At 52.2% G+C, this 15,079-nt stretch overlaps 1 protein-coding gene across 1 annotated transcript; it reads left to right on the top strand.

Moving 5' to 3' along the window:
- The first annotated feature begins 822 nt into the window (after nt 1-822).
- On the top strand, nt 823-14,761 carry LOC141253114 (leukocyte cysteine proteinase inhibitor 1-like). The gene is made up of 3 exons (XM_073670869.1): nt 823-1,089; nt 3,716-3,817; nt 14,551-14,761. Exons 1-3 carry the CDS (start codon nt 1,012-1,014, stop codon nt 14,674-14,676), a joined length of 306 nt encoding a protein of 101 aa, XP_073526970.1. The 5' UTR covers nt 823-1,011; the 3' UTR covers nt 14,677-14,761.
- The last annotated feature ends 318 nt before the right edge of the window (nt 14,762-15,079 follow it).

Consider the following 15,079-nt stretch of genomic DNA (forward strand, 5'->3'; position numbering starts at 1 on the left):
CCTTTCTTTGGCAACCACTATCCCTGGACGCCGGGGCCTTCGTGGTTCCTAATCCTGTTACTGCTGGTAGCTTCAGGATGACCAGGGGTCTGGAAGCCTCCTGGTATGCCGGTAGTCCCTACTGGGTATAGAGGACCCTGTAGGCGCGGACCCGGTGTCCAGTTTGTGTCTTGGGGTGAGCCTATGATGCTCCTCTTCCCCCTCAACTCCTCTCCTCTTTGCCTCCAGCCACACTCAGGGCCCTCAATACAGCAGCAGACGTGCTGCGTCTTCACTGCTCTCAGTGGCAGCACACTCTGTGAACTCAACTCCTTACTGAACTGACTGCCTGGCTCCACCCTCCATATATATATATCCCTAACCGGCTCCCTCAGGTGGACTGAGGTGGAAGGGTGGAGGTGTCTGTATGTAGTGAGGGCCTCTTGTGGAGAAGTCTGTCCATGCACCCTTTTGGGTCCTGTGGTACCTGTGAACAGCAGGGCGCCACATCTGCAGAAGCCTTCAGCATTATCAGTGGTTGTGTGCACAGGACCAGGTGAGCACACTTGTGCAATTCTTTCACCATTGTTACCCAGATAAGACCCTATTTGCACTTTGTCTCCCTCCCGTCTTTCTCTCCTTCAGATGCTTTTCTACATATAGTGTAACTTTTTCAAATTTGTTCCTCTATATTTGCATTTTTGGACCTGGGCTCATTATGTCTGTATCATCTGTACAGGTATCCTCATTTTCTTCTCTGACTCGGATAACGAGAGGTTAATATTAATTGTAAGATACATGAATACTGCGGATATCTCCTCCCCTCATGTCAGTCATGTAGGAGCCACCTCCCTCACCCCTGACAGGTATAACCGGCTCTAACCATTGTCCTGAGAGGGGGGCGGCTTCATAAATCACTACAGAGGAATTTGTGTTCAGATAGTAATGGGTGGGGGATAAGTGGTCCTCCCCAAGGATATATAAGCAGGTACATGCACTTTTTAGGTTCAGTCTTCAGAGCTCGCACTCAAGATGAATCCACAAGTTGTGGTTGGTGGATTTGGAGCAGAAAAGCCGGCCGATGCAGAAGTACAAGATGTCTGTAAAAAGGTGAGGAACATCATGGCATATTATCAGCTTCTTCTAAATTTGGGGTAGAAGCTCCATAAAGGGAGACTGTCAGCAGGTTGGCTCCTGCACAACTTCTGACATCCCTGGATTGGAGACCTATAAAGGTTTCTATACTATTTTAGCAGCTGCATTAATGATGTTTTATTCTTGTGGTCTCCTCTCCCTAAAGTTCTCTCGGCTCCACATCTTCTCCCTCTTAAGTGACTCCTGTATCCGGCTCTGGGTCGGACCCTCCAGCCATCACTGAAGTTGAGATGGAGGATTGTGGAGCCGTTAATGCACCTCAGGCTTAGGCCCCATTCACACGTCCGTGTTTCCAGTACATGTGGCGTCCGTCTTCATACGTACCGGAGACACTTACACGCGCACGGCCGTCAGCAGAGATGACAATACATGCATACATACATACATACATACATGTGCTGTCCGTGTGACACGTACTGGAATAAAATGCAGGATGGAAATTACAGATTTAAGCTGCGTAAAGATAGAGATATGGGGTAGATAGATAGATATCCTTGAGATATATAATTAGTGTCTTGCATGTGGCATCTGTATTTTACTGTATATGTATTAAGCTATTTTTGATAACCAGCCCTGGTAAAGCAGACAGCTGGGGGCTGATATTATCAGGCTGAGAAGGTGCCTGGTTATTGAGCCCTTCCCTGCCTAAAAATACCGGCCTGCAGCCGCCCAAGAATTGGCGCATGACATTAGATGTACCAATTCTGGAGTTTCTTGTTCATTCTTCCCAACTGCCCTGGTGCGGTGGCAATCGGGGTAATGGTAGTTGGGGTTGATGTCAGCTGTGAATTGTCTAAAAACTCAGCTGTCATCAAGCCGTGGTGTTAGTAAAGGAGAGGTGACTATCCGACACCCCCCATTACTAGTCCAGTAATACAAAAACACACAAAAAAAAAATACTTAAAGTGGTTGGGAGTGTTTATTTAAATTATTTAAAAAAAAAAAGTTCTCACGCAGGTCCAACGTAGTGTACCGCATCTGACGTAGTCCAAGCCAATCCAGCGAGGTCTTCTGAATCCTCTGTGCAGACTATGGAGTCTCGTTCTGACGCTCCACAGTCGTCAGTCACACTGTGCAGCAAAATTGCAATAATCAGAGAAGATTGTTATTGTGCAGGACCCTGGTGCGGACCCTGCAGAAAACAGAAACACAGTATTTTTGCACTGTGTGAACACGGCCTTACAGACACTGAAAAGCCAGATGTCATATAGTGTAGTTACATAATGATGAGAAAGTTCTGGCGGCTCCAACTGTGAATGAGGGAACAAAAAATAATCCACAACTAGAGATGAGCCGGACGCAGAGATGACATCCGTGACTGGATCCGTGTGTCGGGTGTCGTTCACACTGCATGCACTGGATCCGTGTGTCGGGCGTCGTTCACACTGCATGCTCTGGATCTGTGTGTCGGGCGTCGTTCACACTGCATGCACTGGATCCGTGTGTCGGGCGTCGTTCACACTGCATGCACTGGATCCGTGTGTCGGGCGTCGTTCACACTGCATGCACTGGATCCGTGTGTCGGGCGTCGCTCACATTGCATGCACTGGATCTGTGTGTCGGGTGTCGTTCACACTGCATGCACTGGATCCGTGTGTCGGGTGTCGTTCACACTGCATGCACTGGATCCGTGTGTCGGGCGTCGTTCACACTGCATGCTCTGGATCTGTGTGTCGGGCGTCGTTCACACTGCATGCACTGGATCCGTGTGTCGGGCGTCGTTCACACTGCATGCACTGGATCCGTGTGTCGGGCGTCGCTCACATTGCATGCACTGGATCCGTGTGTCGGGCGTCGTTCACATTGCATGCACTGGATCTGTGTGTCGGGTGTCGTTCACACTGCATGCACTGGATCCATGTGTCGGGCGTCGTTCACATTGCATGCACTGGATCTGTGTGTCGGGCGTCGTTCACACTGCATGCACTGGATCCGTGTGTCGGGCGTCGTTCACATTGCATGCACTGGATCCATGTGTCGGGCGTCGTTCACACTGCATGCACTGGATCCGTGTGTCGGGCGTTCACATTGCATGCACTGGATCCGTGTGTCGGGCGTCGTTCACATTGCATGCACTGGATCCATGTGTCGGGCATCGTTCACACTGCATGCACTGGATCCGTGTGTCGAGCGTCATTCACACCGCATGTACTGGATCAGTGTGTCGGGCGTCGTTCACATTGCATGCACTGGATCCGTGTGTCGGGCGTCGTTCACACTGCATGCACTGGATCCGTGTGTCGGGCGTCGTTCACATTGCATGCACTGGATCCGTGTGTCGGGCGTCGTTCACACCGCATGTACTGGATCCGTGTGTCGGGCGTCGTTCACACTGCATGCACTGGATCCGTGTGTCGAGCGTCATTCACACCGCATGTACTGGATCCGTGTGTCGGGCGTCGTTCACATTGCATGCACTGGATCCGTGTGTCGGGCGTCGTTCACACTGCATGCACTGGATCCGTGTGTCGGGCGTCGTTCACATTGCATGCACTGGATCCGTGTTTCGGGCGTCATTCACACTGCAGATGTGGTTACATAGACACTAACAAGAATTTCTGTTCTTTTCCTTTCCTTTCAGGTAAAAGCTCAGTTTCTAAAACAATCCGGGAAAAATGCCGCAAAGTTTGTAGCTTTGGTTTATAAAAGTCAAGTTGTGGCCGGAAAAAACTACTTAGTGAAAGTAAGTGACGCGCCCCCTGGGCCGTGGGGTACTCGGTGCCGGGCCGGTCGGTGCTGGGGGAGATGTCACAGTGGCGGTGACCCGGTCCGTGACCCAGGGCGGTCAATAAAAGGGGTTTTAAAGAAAAGGATTATAATTTTTAAGTTGAATCTTCGTGACGCCACCTGTGGTATGCGGCTATATGGAGCCGCCGCTGCGGAGCAGGTCCTCTGGAGCTGATGGTGATGCAGCAGAGTTGGTTCAGCTCTCCACAGGTAGAGCTTAGCTCCAGGGCGTTGCTGTAATGATTATAGATGAGGTAGATGTTGTGGTGCAGTGTGGTGCAGGGGATGATGGTGCAGCAATGATTCACAGAGACAGTGGGGTGCAGTCTTCAGGGTTTACTGACGATTATCACGTTGCTCCTGGTTACAACTGCAGATTATAACCGCCCACGTCGTCCTGCGTTCACCACGGGAGGGGTTCAGCAATCCCTCAGGTAATTCAAGAGCACTTAGCGGGACCCCTTTCTGTCTGCCTTTCTCAGTCGTCTTCCTGCGCTGGCTCTCACCCTCCTGCCCTGCGCCTCGCAAACAGTGTCCCAAGCCGGTAATCTCAGATCTTGGCGGGCAACCTGGAGTTCACTGGATCCTGGGCGGCTACCTTTTTGGTGATTAATTGCGGCTGTGGCAACTACACCCTGGAGATGTAGAAGCCTCCGGTTTCTAGCTGAATATTGTAATTCTCACTAGTTAGGGGCCGGTCCCCTCTGCGGCTTGATCCCTCCACGTCCTGGTAGATTCGTGCGTACGGGTGGCCTCCAGCACTTTTCGTACCCCTAGGATCCCCTCTTTCCTTCTGGAGCCTTTCTCCCTGCTCCTCTCCTCTCTTCAGTCAGTCTCACCTCCGGGGCCTCTCTGACTCAGGCCCGCTCCTCCTGAGCAGAGCTCTTGCAGAGCTCCTGCTCCTTTCACTGTCCACAATCTCTGTTCCCTCAGACTGTTCTGAACTCCCAAGATGGCTTCCCTTTTTATACTCCTTCTGAAGTGCTCCCCTAAACTACTTCCTCCACCCACACCCACTACATGGTTCCCCCTCTCTTGGTTCCCCCCCATTCCAGCCAGGGGCAGGGCTCAGCAGTGAGCAAGGTACATCTTGCCCCTCCTGCTGGTCTGGAGCAGTGTAGTGTTGGATGCAGGTGTTAGGGACCCGGGCAGCACTCCCTCCTTACCTGAGAGTGAGATACCACACCTCTGGGTGAGATGCAGTACCTCTGTGGCGACTGAACCCGCAGGGGCGCCACATAAGTGATCTACAAAGCCGGGTCCTGGGGGCCACAACCAGAGAGTCCGCGTGATCCTGGGGGCCACAACCAGAGAGTCCGCGTGATCCTGGAGGGCCGGGGGGGGGGAAGTGTCCAGCAGAGGGCGCTGTGTGATAATAGAGAAATCTGGTAAATCAAAGATCAGATTAGATAATGTCTCAGCATTCAGACACATGGGGTCACATTGATCACATTATGGGATGTCAGGACAGACATGTGGGGTCATACACTACTGATCACATTATGGGATGTCAGGATACATACAGACACGTGGGGTCACACTGATCACATTATGGGATGTCAGGATACATACAGACACGTGGGGTCACACTGATCACATTATGGGATGTCAGGACACATACAGACACGTGGGGTCACACTGATCACATTATGGGATGTCAGGATACATACAGACACGTGGGGTCACACTGATCACATTATGGGATGTCAGGATACATACAGACACGTGTGGTCACACTGATCACATTATGGGATGTCAGGACACATACAGACACGTGGAGTCACACTGATCACATTATGGGATGTCAGGATACATACAGGCACGTGGGGTCACACTGATCACATTATGGGATGTCAGGATACATACAGACACGTGGGGTCACACAGATCAGATTATGGGATGTCAGGATACATACAGACACGTGGGGTCACACTGATCACATTATGGGATGTCAGGACACATACAGACACGTGGGGTCACACTGATCACATTATGGGATGTCAGGATACATACAGACACGTGAGGTCACACTGATCACATTATGGGATGTCAGGATACATACAGGCACGTGGGGTCACACTGATCACATTATGGGATGTCAGGACACATACAGACACGTGGGGTCACACTGATCACATTATGGGATGTCAGGATACATACAGACACGTGGGGTCATACACTGATCACATTATGGGATGTCAGGAGACATACAGACACGTGGGGTCACACTGATCACATTATGGGATGTCAGGATACATACAGACACGTGGGGTCACACTGATCACATTATGGGATGTCAGGATACATACAGACACGTGAGGTCACACTGATCACATTATGGGATGTCAGGATACATACAGACACGTGGGGTCACACTGATCACATTATGGGATGTCAGGATACATACAGACACGTGGGGTCACACTGATCACATTATGGGATGTCAGGATACATACAGGCACGTGGGGTCACACTGATCACATTATGGGATGTCAGGATACATACAGACACGTGGAGTCACACTGATCACATTATGGGATGTCAGGATACATACAGGCACGTGGGGTCACACTGATCACATTATGGGATGTCAGGATACATACAGACACGTGGGGTCACACAGATCAGATTATGGGATGTCAGGATACATACAGACACGTGGGGTCACACACTGATCACATTATGGGATGTCAGGATACATACAGACACGTGAGGTCACACTGATCACATTATGGGATGTCAGGATACATACAGACACGTGGGGTCACACTGATCACATTATGGGATGTCAGGATACATACAGACACGTGGGGTCACACAGATCAGATTATGGGATGTCAGGATACATACAGGCACGTGGGGTCACACTGATCACATTATGGGATGTCAGGATACATACAGACACGTGGGGTCACACTGATCACATTATGGGATGTCAGGAGACATACAGACACGTGGGGTCATACACTGATCACATTATGGGATGTCAGGATACATATGACGCGCCCCCTGGGACATATTCCTTTTTGAGGGGAATACCCGGCACCGGATCAGATGGGGGGTTGTAGTCTCCGAGCGGCTGTGACCCGGCCCGTGCCCAGGGCGTCAAGCTCAGTGTTATGTGGCAGTCCTACAGATGTTATTAAGAGTTCTTTTGTGTCGACTACGCCACCCGTTGTGATGCGGTCACTGTGGCCGCCGCTGCAGCAGGGTCCGCTGAGGCTGATGGTGGGTGCGCAGCTTGGTGGGATAACCCCCAACGGGAGGGGTATAGCCTCAGGGAGGACAGGTGCAGAGGATGGGGGTTGTGGTGGTGCAGTGCAGACGGCAGTGAAGACAGAGTCGGGTTGTGCAGTTAAGGGTGTTTACTTACTGCAGATGTTGTACTGGTCACTCCAGCTTCGAGTGACCACCCGAGCCGTGCTGCGTCCACCAGGTCCTGGATCCAGCCAACCCCCAAACAAGTCCGGAGCGTGGCCCTGAGCTCTCCTTCTGTCCCGTTCTCTGGCCGTCCCCACCAGTGATCCACCTAGGTCCAGCTCCCTCGGGCCTTCTGTTGGGACACCCTTGGCCTTGGGTTCCCTGACCCTTCATGTGGTGTGCCTTCGGGGTGGATGTGGTGGGTGACCGTGGCAAACGCTGCCCACGGTCTCCGGTCTCTGGCTGGGGAATGTTTTTACCCCCACCAGCTTGGGTTCCGGTACCCTGTGCCGACTCTTCACCCGGGGATTTAAGTTGGGATCTTGGAGTCCTTTTCTTCTGTGCCTCTGGGTCTCTCTCTCTCCTCTCTCACTCTGGGTCTTTCCTTCTCCTCTGCTCGCTGACTTGTTCCCTGCATCTGACCCTGTTCTTAGTTGGTGCCCACCTTATATACACCCTCTATGTGTGAGCTCAGGTGACCAGCACCCAATGAGCTCCTAACTTTACCCAGGCTGCTCCCCCTATCTGCCCCTACACTACTTGGGATGTACCACCCCCCTCCCACTCCAGCCAGGAACAGACTCGGTCGTACCTGCACATTTCTAAGTGGGAGTACCGTCGGTCTGCTCCTCGGAAATGGGATGTATGTAGTGCATGCAGCCTACCGAGCTCAGTTCCACGCTCCATCCTTACCCGGGAGTGGAATATCACACCTCTGGGTTGAGGTGCAATACCCCTGTAGCAGCCGAATCCTCAGGGTGCTACATTCCCCCCTGGTAAATCACAGCACGTCCTCGGGCTGTAAGACATAAACACCAAAGCATACAAATTTTTATAAACATATAAAACATATAAAACATTATATAAATAACATATCTTAGCAGATAAAACTTTCTCGTCGTCTCAGGCTCCTGGTTCCTCCTCCTCCGGACACTGTGCAACGTGTGTCCGGGAAAAGTGCGACAGTCTCTTAGAAAAACTGGTTTTCTATAAAACCGGTAGGGGGCGCTTTAGGACGCGCAACTATTTACAAGGGATATGGCCGCTCTCAGTCCTCGGCCAGGTAAAGGGAAGGGAATGGCTGCTCACAGTCCTCAGCCTGTGGGATTAAGGGTAAACGGGTAAACAGTTCACTCAGCTGGTCCCAACGGGGACTATATTTGCAGTAACAGTTTCTTTATACCCCGATCGGGTAACTATTTACAGCACCTACTCCGCTGTACTCAACAACGTCTTCCTCCTGCTCCTTCTTTGGGGATCTCAGCTTCAGACCCGTCCGGATCCTCTTGCTCTTCCTCCTCACATCGCAGCTCCTCCTCTGTCAGGCGATGCACATGGAGGGCGTAAGGTCCTTTGGCACACTTGTGCCGGGTAAAGGTGACCTCGTCCCCGATATAAAGGTCACGACCTCTGTGCCCCTCCGGCAGATGGGACTCCACATCTCTGCGCGTGACAAAGACGTCGCCGGGGGTGTTGTGGTCTCTGATGAAGCCCCACCCATGCTGCATGTTGAACTTAATTACAGTCCCGGTGGTGCGGGGACTGTGCGCTGCACGGGGGTCCCTCCTGGTTCGGCTCTTCTGCTCGGCGCTCCTTATTTGGGCCTGTTGTTCCCGGACCCGCCTCTCTCTCCGCTCCCTCGCAACTCTTCGAGCTGCTGTCGGCAACACTCAGCACGCTCTGCTGCAGCTGCCCTGGTTTCCTGAGTGAACCCCATTAGGTCTTCTCCGGTGGGGTCCCACTCAAATTGGGCTTCTTCCAGAGGAGGCGAGATCCTTATCACGGGCTTCGGAGCCGGAATCAGGGGTGCACACATGGCCCCAACTCTCCTCTGGTGCTCCAGTTCATAATATTTCTGGGGCCAGATGAAAGGCTGCCCGTCCGGCCACGTGTGCTGGGCAAACAAGTCCTCTCCCAGACGCGGCACCCTTGGTTTTACGGATGCGGGCGCGGTGGTGGTGGCGCCCGGGTTGCCCAGGCCTTGCGGCCAGGCCTGGGGCACCTGGAAGGTGAAGGGCACCGTTAGGACGGCGGCACCCTGGGCTACCTGGCCTTGCGGCCAGGCCGGAGGCTCCGCGGAGGTAGGGGGCGCTGTTGGTATTGCGGCGCCCGGGGGTACTAGGCCTTGCGACCAGGCTGGTGGTACTTCCTGCTTGGTCACGCTCGGGGTCGAGACGTGTGACGTCACAGGGGTCGCGGCGGCGGCTTCCGGTTGGGGCCTAGTCTGCGTCGGTGACATGGCGTTTTCGGGCACAGCAGGGGGACTTTCGGGCTCTGCGACGGGGAGCTGGGGCAGGTGGGCGGTGTCCCGGCTTGGGGTGTAGACGTCCCCTTTACCTGCCTCCATGCGTTCGGCTCCCTTCTCGGCGCCGTCTCCGGCCTTTGGTCCTCCCGCGCCATCCTCAGAGGCGGTCTGTCTCCTCATCTTGGCTGGCGTGCTCCGGGTCTTGGTTTCAGCTTGCTGGGCCATCTCCCGGCTCCATTCCGCCAATATCTCGCGCTGTACCCGGGCCATCCTCCGTGCGAGGCCCTCCAGGGCAGTCTGTGCACACTCCCGGTCTCGGGGGAGCTGTGCAAGGACCTCCACTAGGCCTAGTGGGGTCGTGGTGTCTAGCAGGCTCCTGACCAACGGGTCGGTGCTGCTCTGCTCTTCTTCCAGCAGGCTCCTGGCCAGCGGGCCGGTGCTGCTCTGCTCTCTGGACATCTCCGGGTGAGCTTCTCTGCTACTCCTCTCCAGGCTTCTTGCCTCCGGGTGCGCTCGCTCCAAACTGCTCCAGGCGGCACCCATCTTCGTTCTTTTCTCTCGTCTCCTCCCACTTCGAGGGCGGTCCCGGGGCAACTCGGTGACTGTCAGCTCCAGGGGTAGTTCTTTCACGCTGACAGACACCTCCAGCATCACAGTCTCTGTTGGTGGGGGCGGTTTCCACTTTTGGCGCCATTTTCTGTCCCGGCCCACGATGGGAGGCGGCCTCTTGCCCTCCTTTGGCACGCCCATAATGGCGTCCGCTGCTCTTCCAAGGCGGGAAATCTTCGGATTTGGCGGGAAGCGTCGCCCAGTGGCGGGAAACTCTGCAGATGGCGGGAACAAGCTGGAAATGGCGGACAATCGGCGGGAAACGACCTGTGATGGGGTCCGATGGCGTGGACCCTCCGGAACCGGCGGGAGACTTCTTTCTGAGGTAAACTTGCACTTTTCTTCAGGCACGCAGTACCCGGTTGTTGTGGGCACGTAATCCTGCCGACTACGCCAAAGTTGACGCGCCCCCTGGGACATATTCCTTTTTGAGGGGAATACCCGGCACCGGATCAGATGGGGGGTTGTAGTCTCCGAGCGGCTGTGACCCGGCCCGTGCCCAGGGCGTCAAGCTCAGTGTTATGTGGCAGTCCTACAGATGTTATTAAGAGTTCTTTTGTGTCGACTACGCCACCCGTTGTGATGCGGTCACTGTGGCCGCCGCTGCAGCAGGGTCCGCTGAGGCTGATGGTGGGTGCGCAGCTTGGTGGGATAACCCCCAACGGGAGGGGTATAGCCTCAGGGAGGACAGGTGCAGAGGATGGGGGTTGTGGTGGTGCAGTGCAGACGGCAGTGAAGACAGAGTCGGGTTGTGCAGTTAAGGGTGTTTACTTACTGCAGATGTTGTACTGGTCACTCCAGCTTCGAGTGACCACCCGAGCCGTGCTGCGTCCACCAGGTCCTGGATCCAGCCAACCCCCAAACAAGTCCGGAGCGTGGCCCTGAGCTCTCCTTCTGTCCCGTTCTCTGGCCGTCCCCACCAGTGATCCACCTAGGTCCAGCTCCCTCGGGCCTTCTGTTGGGACACCCTTGGCCTTGGGTTCCCTGACCCTTCATGTGGTGTGCCTTCGGGGTGGATGTGGTGGGTGACCGTGGCAAACGCTGCCCACGGTCTCTGGTCTCTGGCTGGGGAATGTTTTTACCCCCACCAGCTTGGGTTCCGGTACCCTGTGCCGACTCTTCACCGGGGATTTAAGTTGGGATCTTGGAGTCCTTTTCTTCTGTGCCTCTGGGTCTCTCTCTCTCCTCTCTCACTCTGGGTCTTTCCTTCTCCTCTGCTCGCTGACTTGTTCCCTGCATCTGACCCTGTTCTTAGTTGGTGCCCACCTTATATACACCCTCTATGTGTGAGCTCAGGTGACCAGCACCCAATGAGCTCCTAACTTTACCCAGGCTGCTCCCCCTATCTGCCCCTACACTACTTGGGATGTACCACCCCCCTCCCACTCCAGCCAGGAACAGACTCGGTCGTACCTGCACATTTCTAAGTGGGAGTACTGTCGGTCTGCTCCTCGGAAATGGGATGTATGTAGTGCATGCAGCCTACCGAGCTCAGTTCCACGCTCCATCCTTACCCGGGAGTGGAATATCACACCTCTGGGTTGAGGTGCAATACCCCTGTAGCAGCCGAATCCTCAGGGTGCTACACATACAGACACGTGGGGTCACACTGATCACATTATGGGATGTCAGGACACATACAGACACGTGGGGTCACACTGATCACATTATGGGATGTCAGGACACATACAGACACGTGGGGTCACACTGATCACATTATGGGATGTCAGGACACATACAGACACGTGGGGTCACACTGATCACATTATGGGATGTCAGGACACATACAGACACGTGGGGTCACACTGATCACATTATGGGATGTCAGGATACATACAGACACGTGGGGTCACACTGATTACATTATGGGATGTCAGGACACATACAGACACGTGGGGTCACACTGATCACATTTTGGGATGTCAGGACACATACAGACACGTGGGGTCACACTGATCACATTATGGGATGTCAGGACACATACAGACACGTGGGGTCACACTGATCACATTATGGGATGTCAGGACACATACAGACACGTGGGGTCACACTGATCACATTATGGGATGTCAGGACACATACAGACACGTGGGGTCACACTGATCACATTATGGGATGTCAGGACACATACAGACACGTGGGGTCACACTGATCACATTATGGGATGTCAGGATACATACAGACACGTGGGGTCATACACTGATCACATTATGGGATGTCAGGATACATACAGACACGTGGGGTCATACACTGATCACATTATGGGATGTCAGGACACATACAGACACGTGGGGTCATACACTGATCACATTATGGGATGTCAGGATACATATAGACATGTGGGGTCACACTGATCACATTATGGGATGTCAGGATACATACAGACACGTGGGGTCACACTGATCACATTATGGGATGTCAGGATACATACAGACACGTGGGGTCATACACTGATCACATTATGGGATGTCAGGATACATACAGACAGGTGGGGTCATACACTGATCACATTATGGGATGTCAGGATACATACAGACACATGGGGTCACACTGATCACATTATGGGATGTCAGGATACATACAGACACGTGGGGTCACACTGATCACATTATGGGATGTCAGGATACATACAGACACGTGGGGTCATACACTACTGATCACATTATGGGATGTCAGGATACATACAGACACGTGGGGTCATACACTGATCACATTATGGGATGTCAGGACACATACAGACACGTGGGGTCATACACTGATCACATTATGGGATGTCAGGATACATACAGACACGTGGAGTCACACTGATCACATTATGGGATGTCAGGATACATACAGACATGTGGGGTCATACATTACTGATCACATTATGGGATGTCAGGATACATACAGACACATGGGGTCACACTGATCACATTATGGGATGTCAGGATACATACAGACACGTGGGGTCACACTGATCACATTATGGGATGTCAGGATACATACAGACAGGTGGGGTCATACACTGATCACATTATGGGATGTCAGGATACATACAGACACATGGGGTCACACTGATCACATTATGGGATGTCAGGATACATACAGACACGTGGGGTCACACTGATCACATTATGGGATGTCAGGACACATACAGACACGTGGGGTCACACTGATCACATTATGGGATGTCAGGACACATACAGACACGTTGGGTCATACACTGATCACATTATGGGATGTCAGGTTACATACAGACACGTGGGGTCACACTGATCACATTATGGGATGTCAGGTTACATACAGACACGTGGGGTCACACTGATCATATTATGGGATGTCAGGACACATACAGACACGTGGGGTCATACACTACTGATCATATTATGGGATGTCAGGATACATACAGACACGTGGGGTCATACACTACTAATCACATTATGGGATGTCAGGATACATACAGACATGTGGGGTCATACACTACTGATCACATTATGGGATGTCAGGATACATACAGACACGTGGGGTCACACTGATCACATTATGGGATGTCAGGATACATACAGACACGTGGGGTCACACTGATCACATTATGGGATGTCAGGATACATACAGACACGTGGGGTCACACTGATCACATTATGGGATGTCAGGACACATACAGACACGTGGGGTCACACTGATCACATTATGGGATGTCAGGATACATACAGACACATGGGGTCACACACTACTGATCACATTATGGGATGTCAGGATACATACAGACACATGGGGTCACACTGATCACATTATGGGATGTCAGGTTACATACAGACACGTGGGCTCATACACTACTGATCACATTATGGGATGTCAGGATACATACAGACACGTGGGGTCACACTGATCACATTATGGGATGTCAAGATACATACAGACACGTGGGGTCATACACTGATCACATTATGGGATGTCAGGACAGACATGTGGGGTCATACACTACTGATCACATTATGGGATATCAGGATACATACAGACACATGGGGTCACACTGATCACATTATGGGATGTCAGGTTACATACAGACACGTGGGGTCATACACTGATCACATTATGGGATGTCAGGATACATACAGACACGTGGGGTCACACTGATCACATTATGGGATGTCAGGATACATACAGACACGTGGGGTCACACTGATCACATTATGGGATGTCAGGTTACATACAGACACGTGGGGTCACACTGATCACATTATGGGATGTCAGGATACATACAGACACGTGGGTCATACACTACTGATCACATTATGGGATGTCAGGTTACATACAGACACGTGGGCTCATACACTACTGATCACATTATGGGATGTCAGGATAGTTTATATAAAAGTCAGTATACTGAGTGGAGATCCCCCCGTGTAACGTGTCCGTCTGTCTTTCCGCAGGTCGATATTGGGGATCAGTTTTGTCATTTGAAAATATTTGTCCCTCTGCCTCATACTGGAGAAGATCCAGAGCTACTGGGCTGGCAATGCGGGAAAACTAAGAACGACGCCATCACTTCTTTTTAGAAGCTGTGTGTGATGCTGAATATATGTGGAGATCGGCCATAGATCCTGCTCCGATGTGCAGAATAATAAATAAATCTTCTCCTTTCTCGGCTGAGTCTGTGATTAGTGAACTAATGATAAAGATGGAAGCAGCCTGGAAATAAGGCTGCATTAACCCCTTCCTACCACAGACTATTTTGATGTTAATGACGGAGCCCTAATTTTCTAATCTGACGCGTCGCTTCATGTCACGGGTGAGGAATCTTTTTCCACTAAGGGCCATATGGATTTTTATACCATCATTCGGGGGCCGTACAAAACTCTCGACTTAAAAATGAGAAGGAATGTCCATAAGGACTGGGCTCCAGCATTACTGAGAAGAGGATAAAACGTATCTTTTACTCTTTAATTAAAAACATGTTTA

The sequence above is a fragment of the Phyllobates terribilis genome, unplaced genomic scaffold, assembly GCF_046119375.1.
Source record: "Phyllobates terribilis strain yellow unplaced genomic scaffold, ASM4611937v1 Scaffold_2__4_contigs__length_985480577, whole genome shotgun sequence".
NCBI classification, from domain to species: Eukaryota; Metazoa; Chordata; class Amphibia; order Anura; family Dendrobatidae; genus Phyllobates; species Phyllobates terribilis.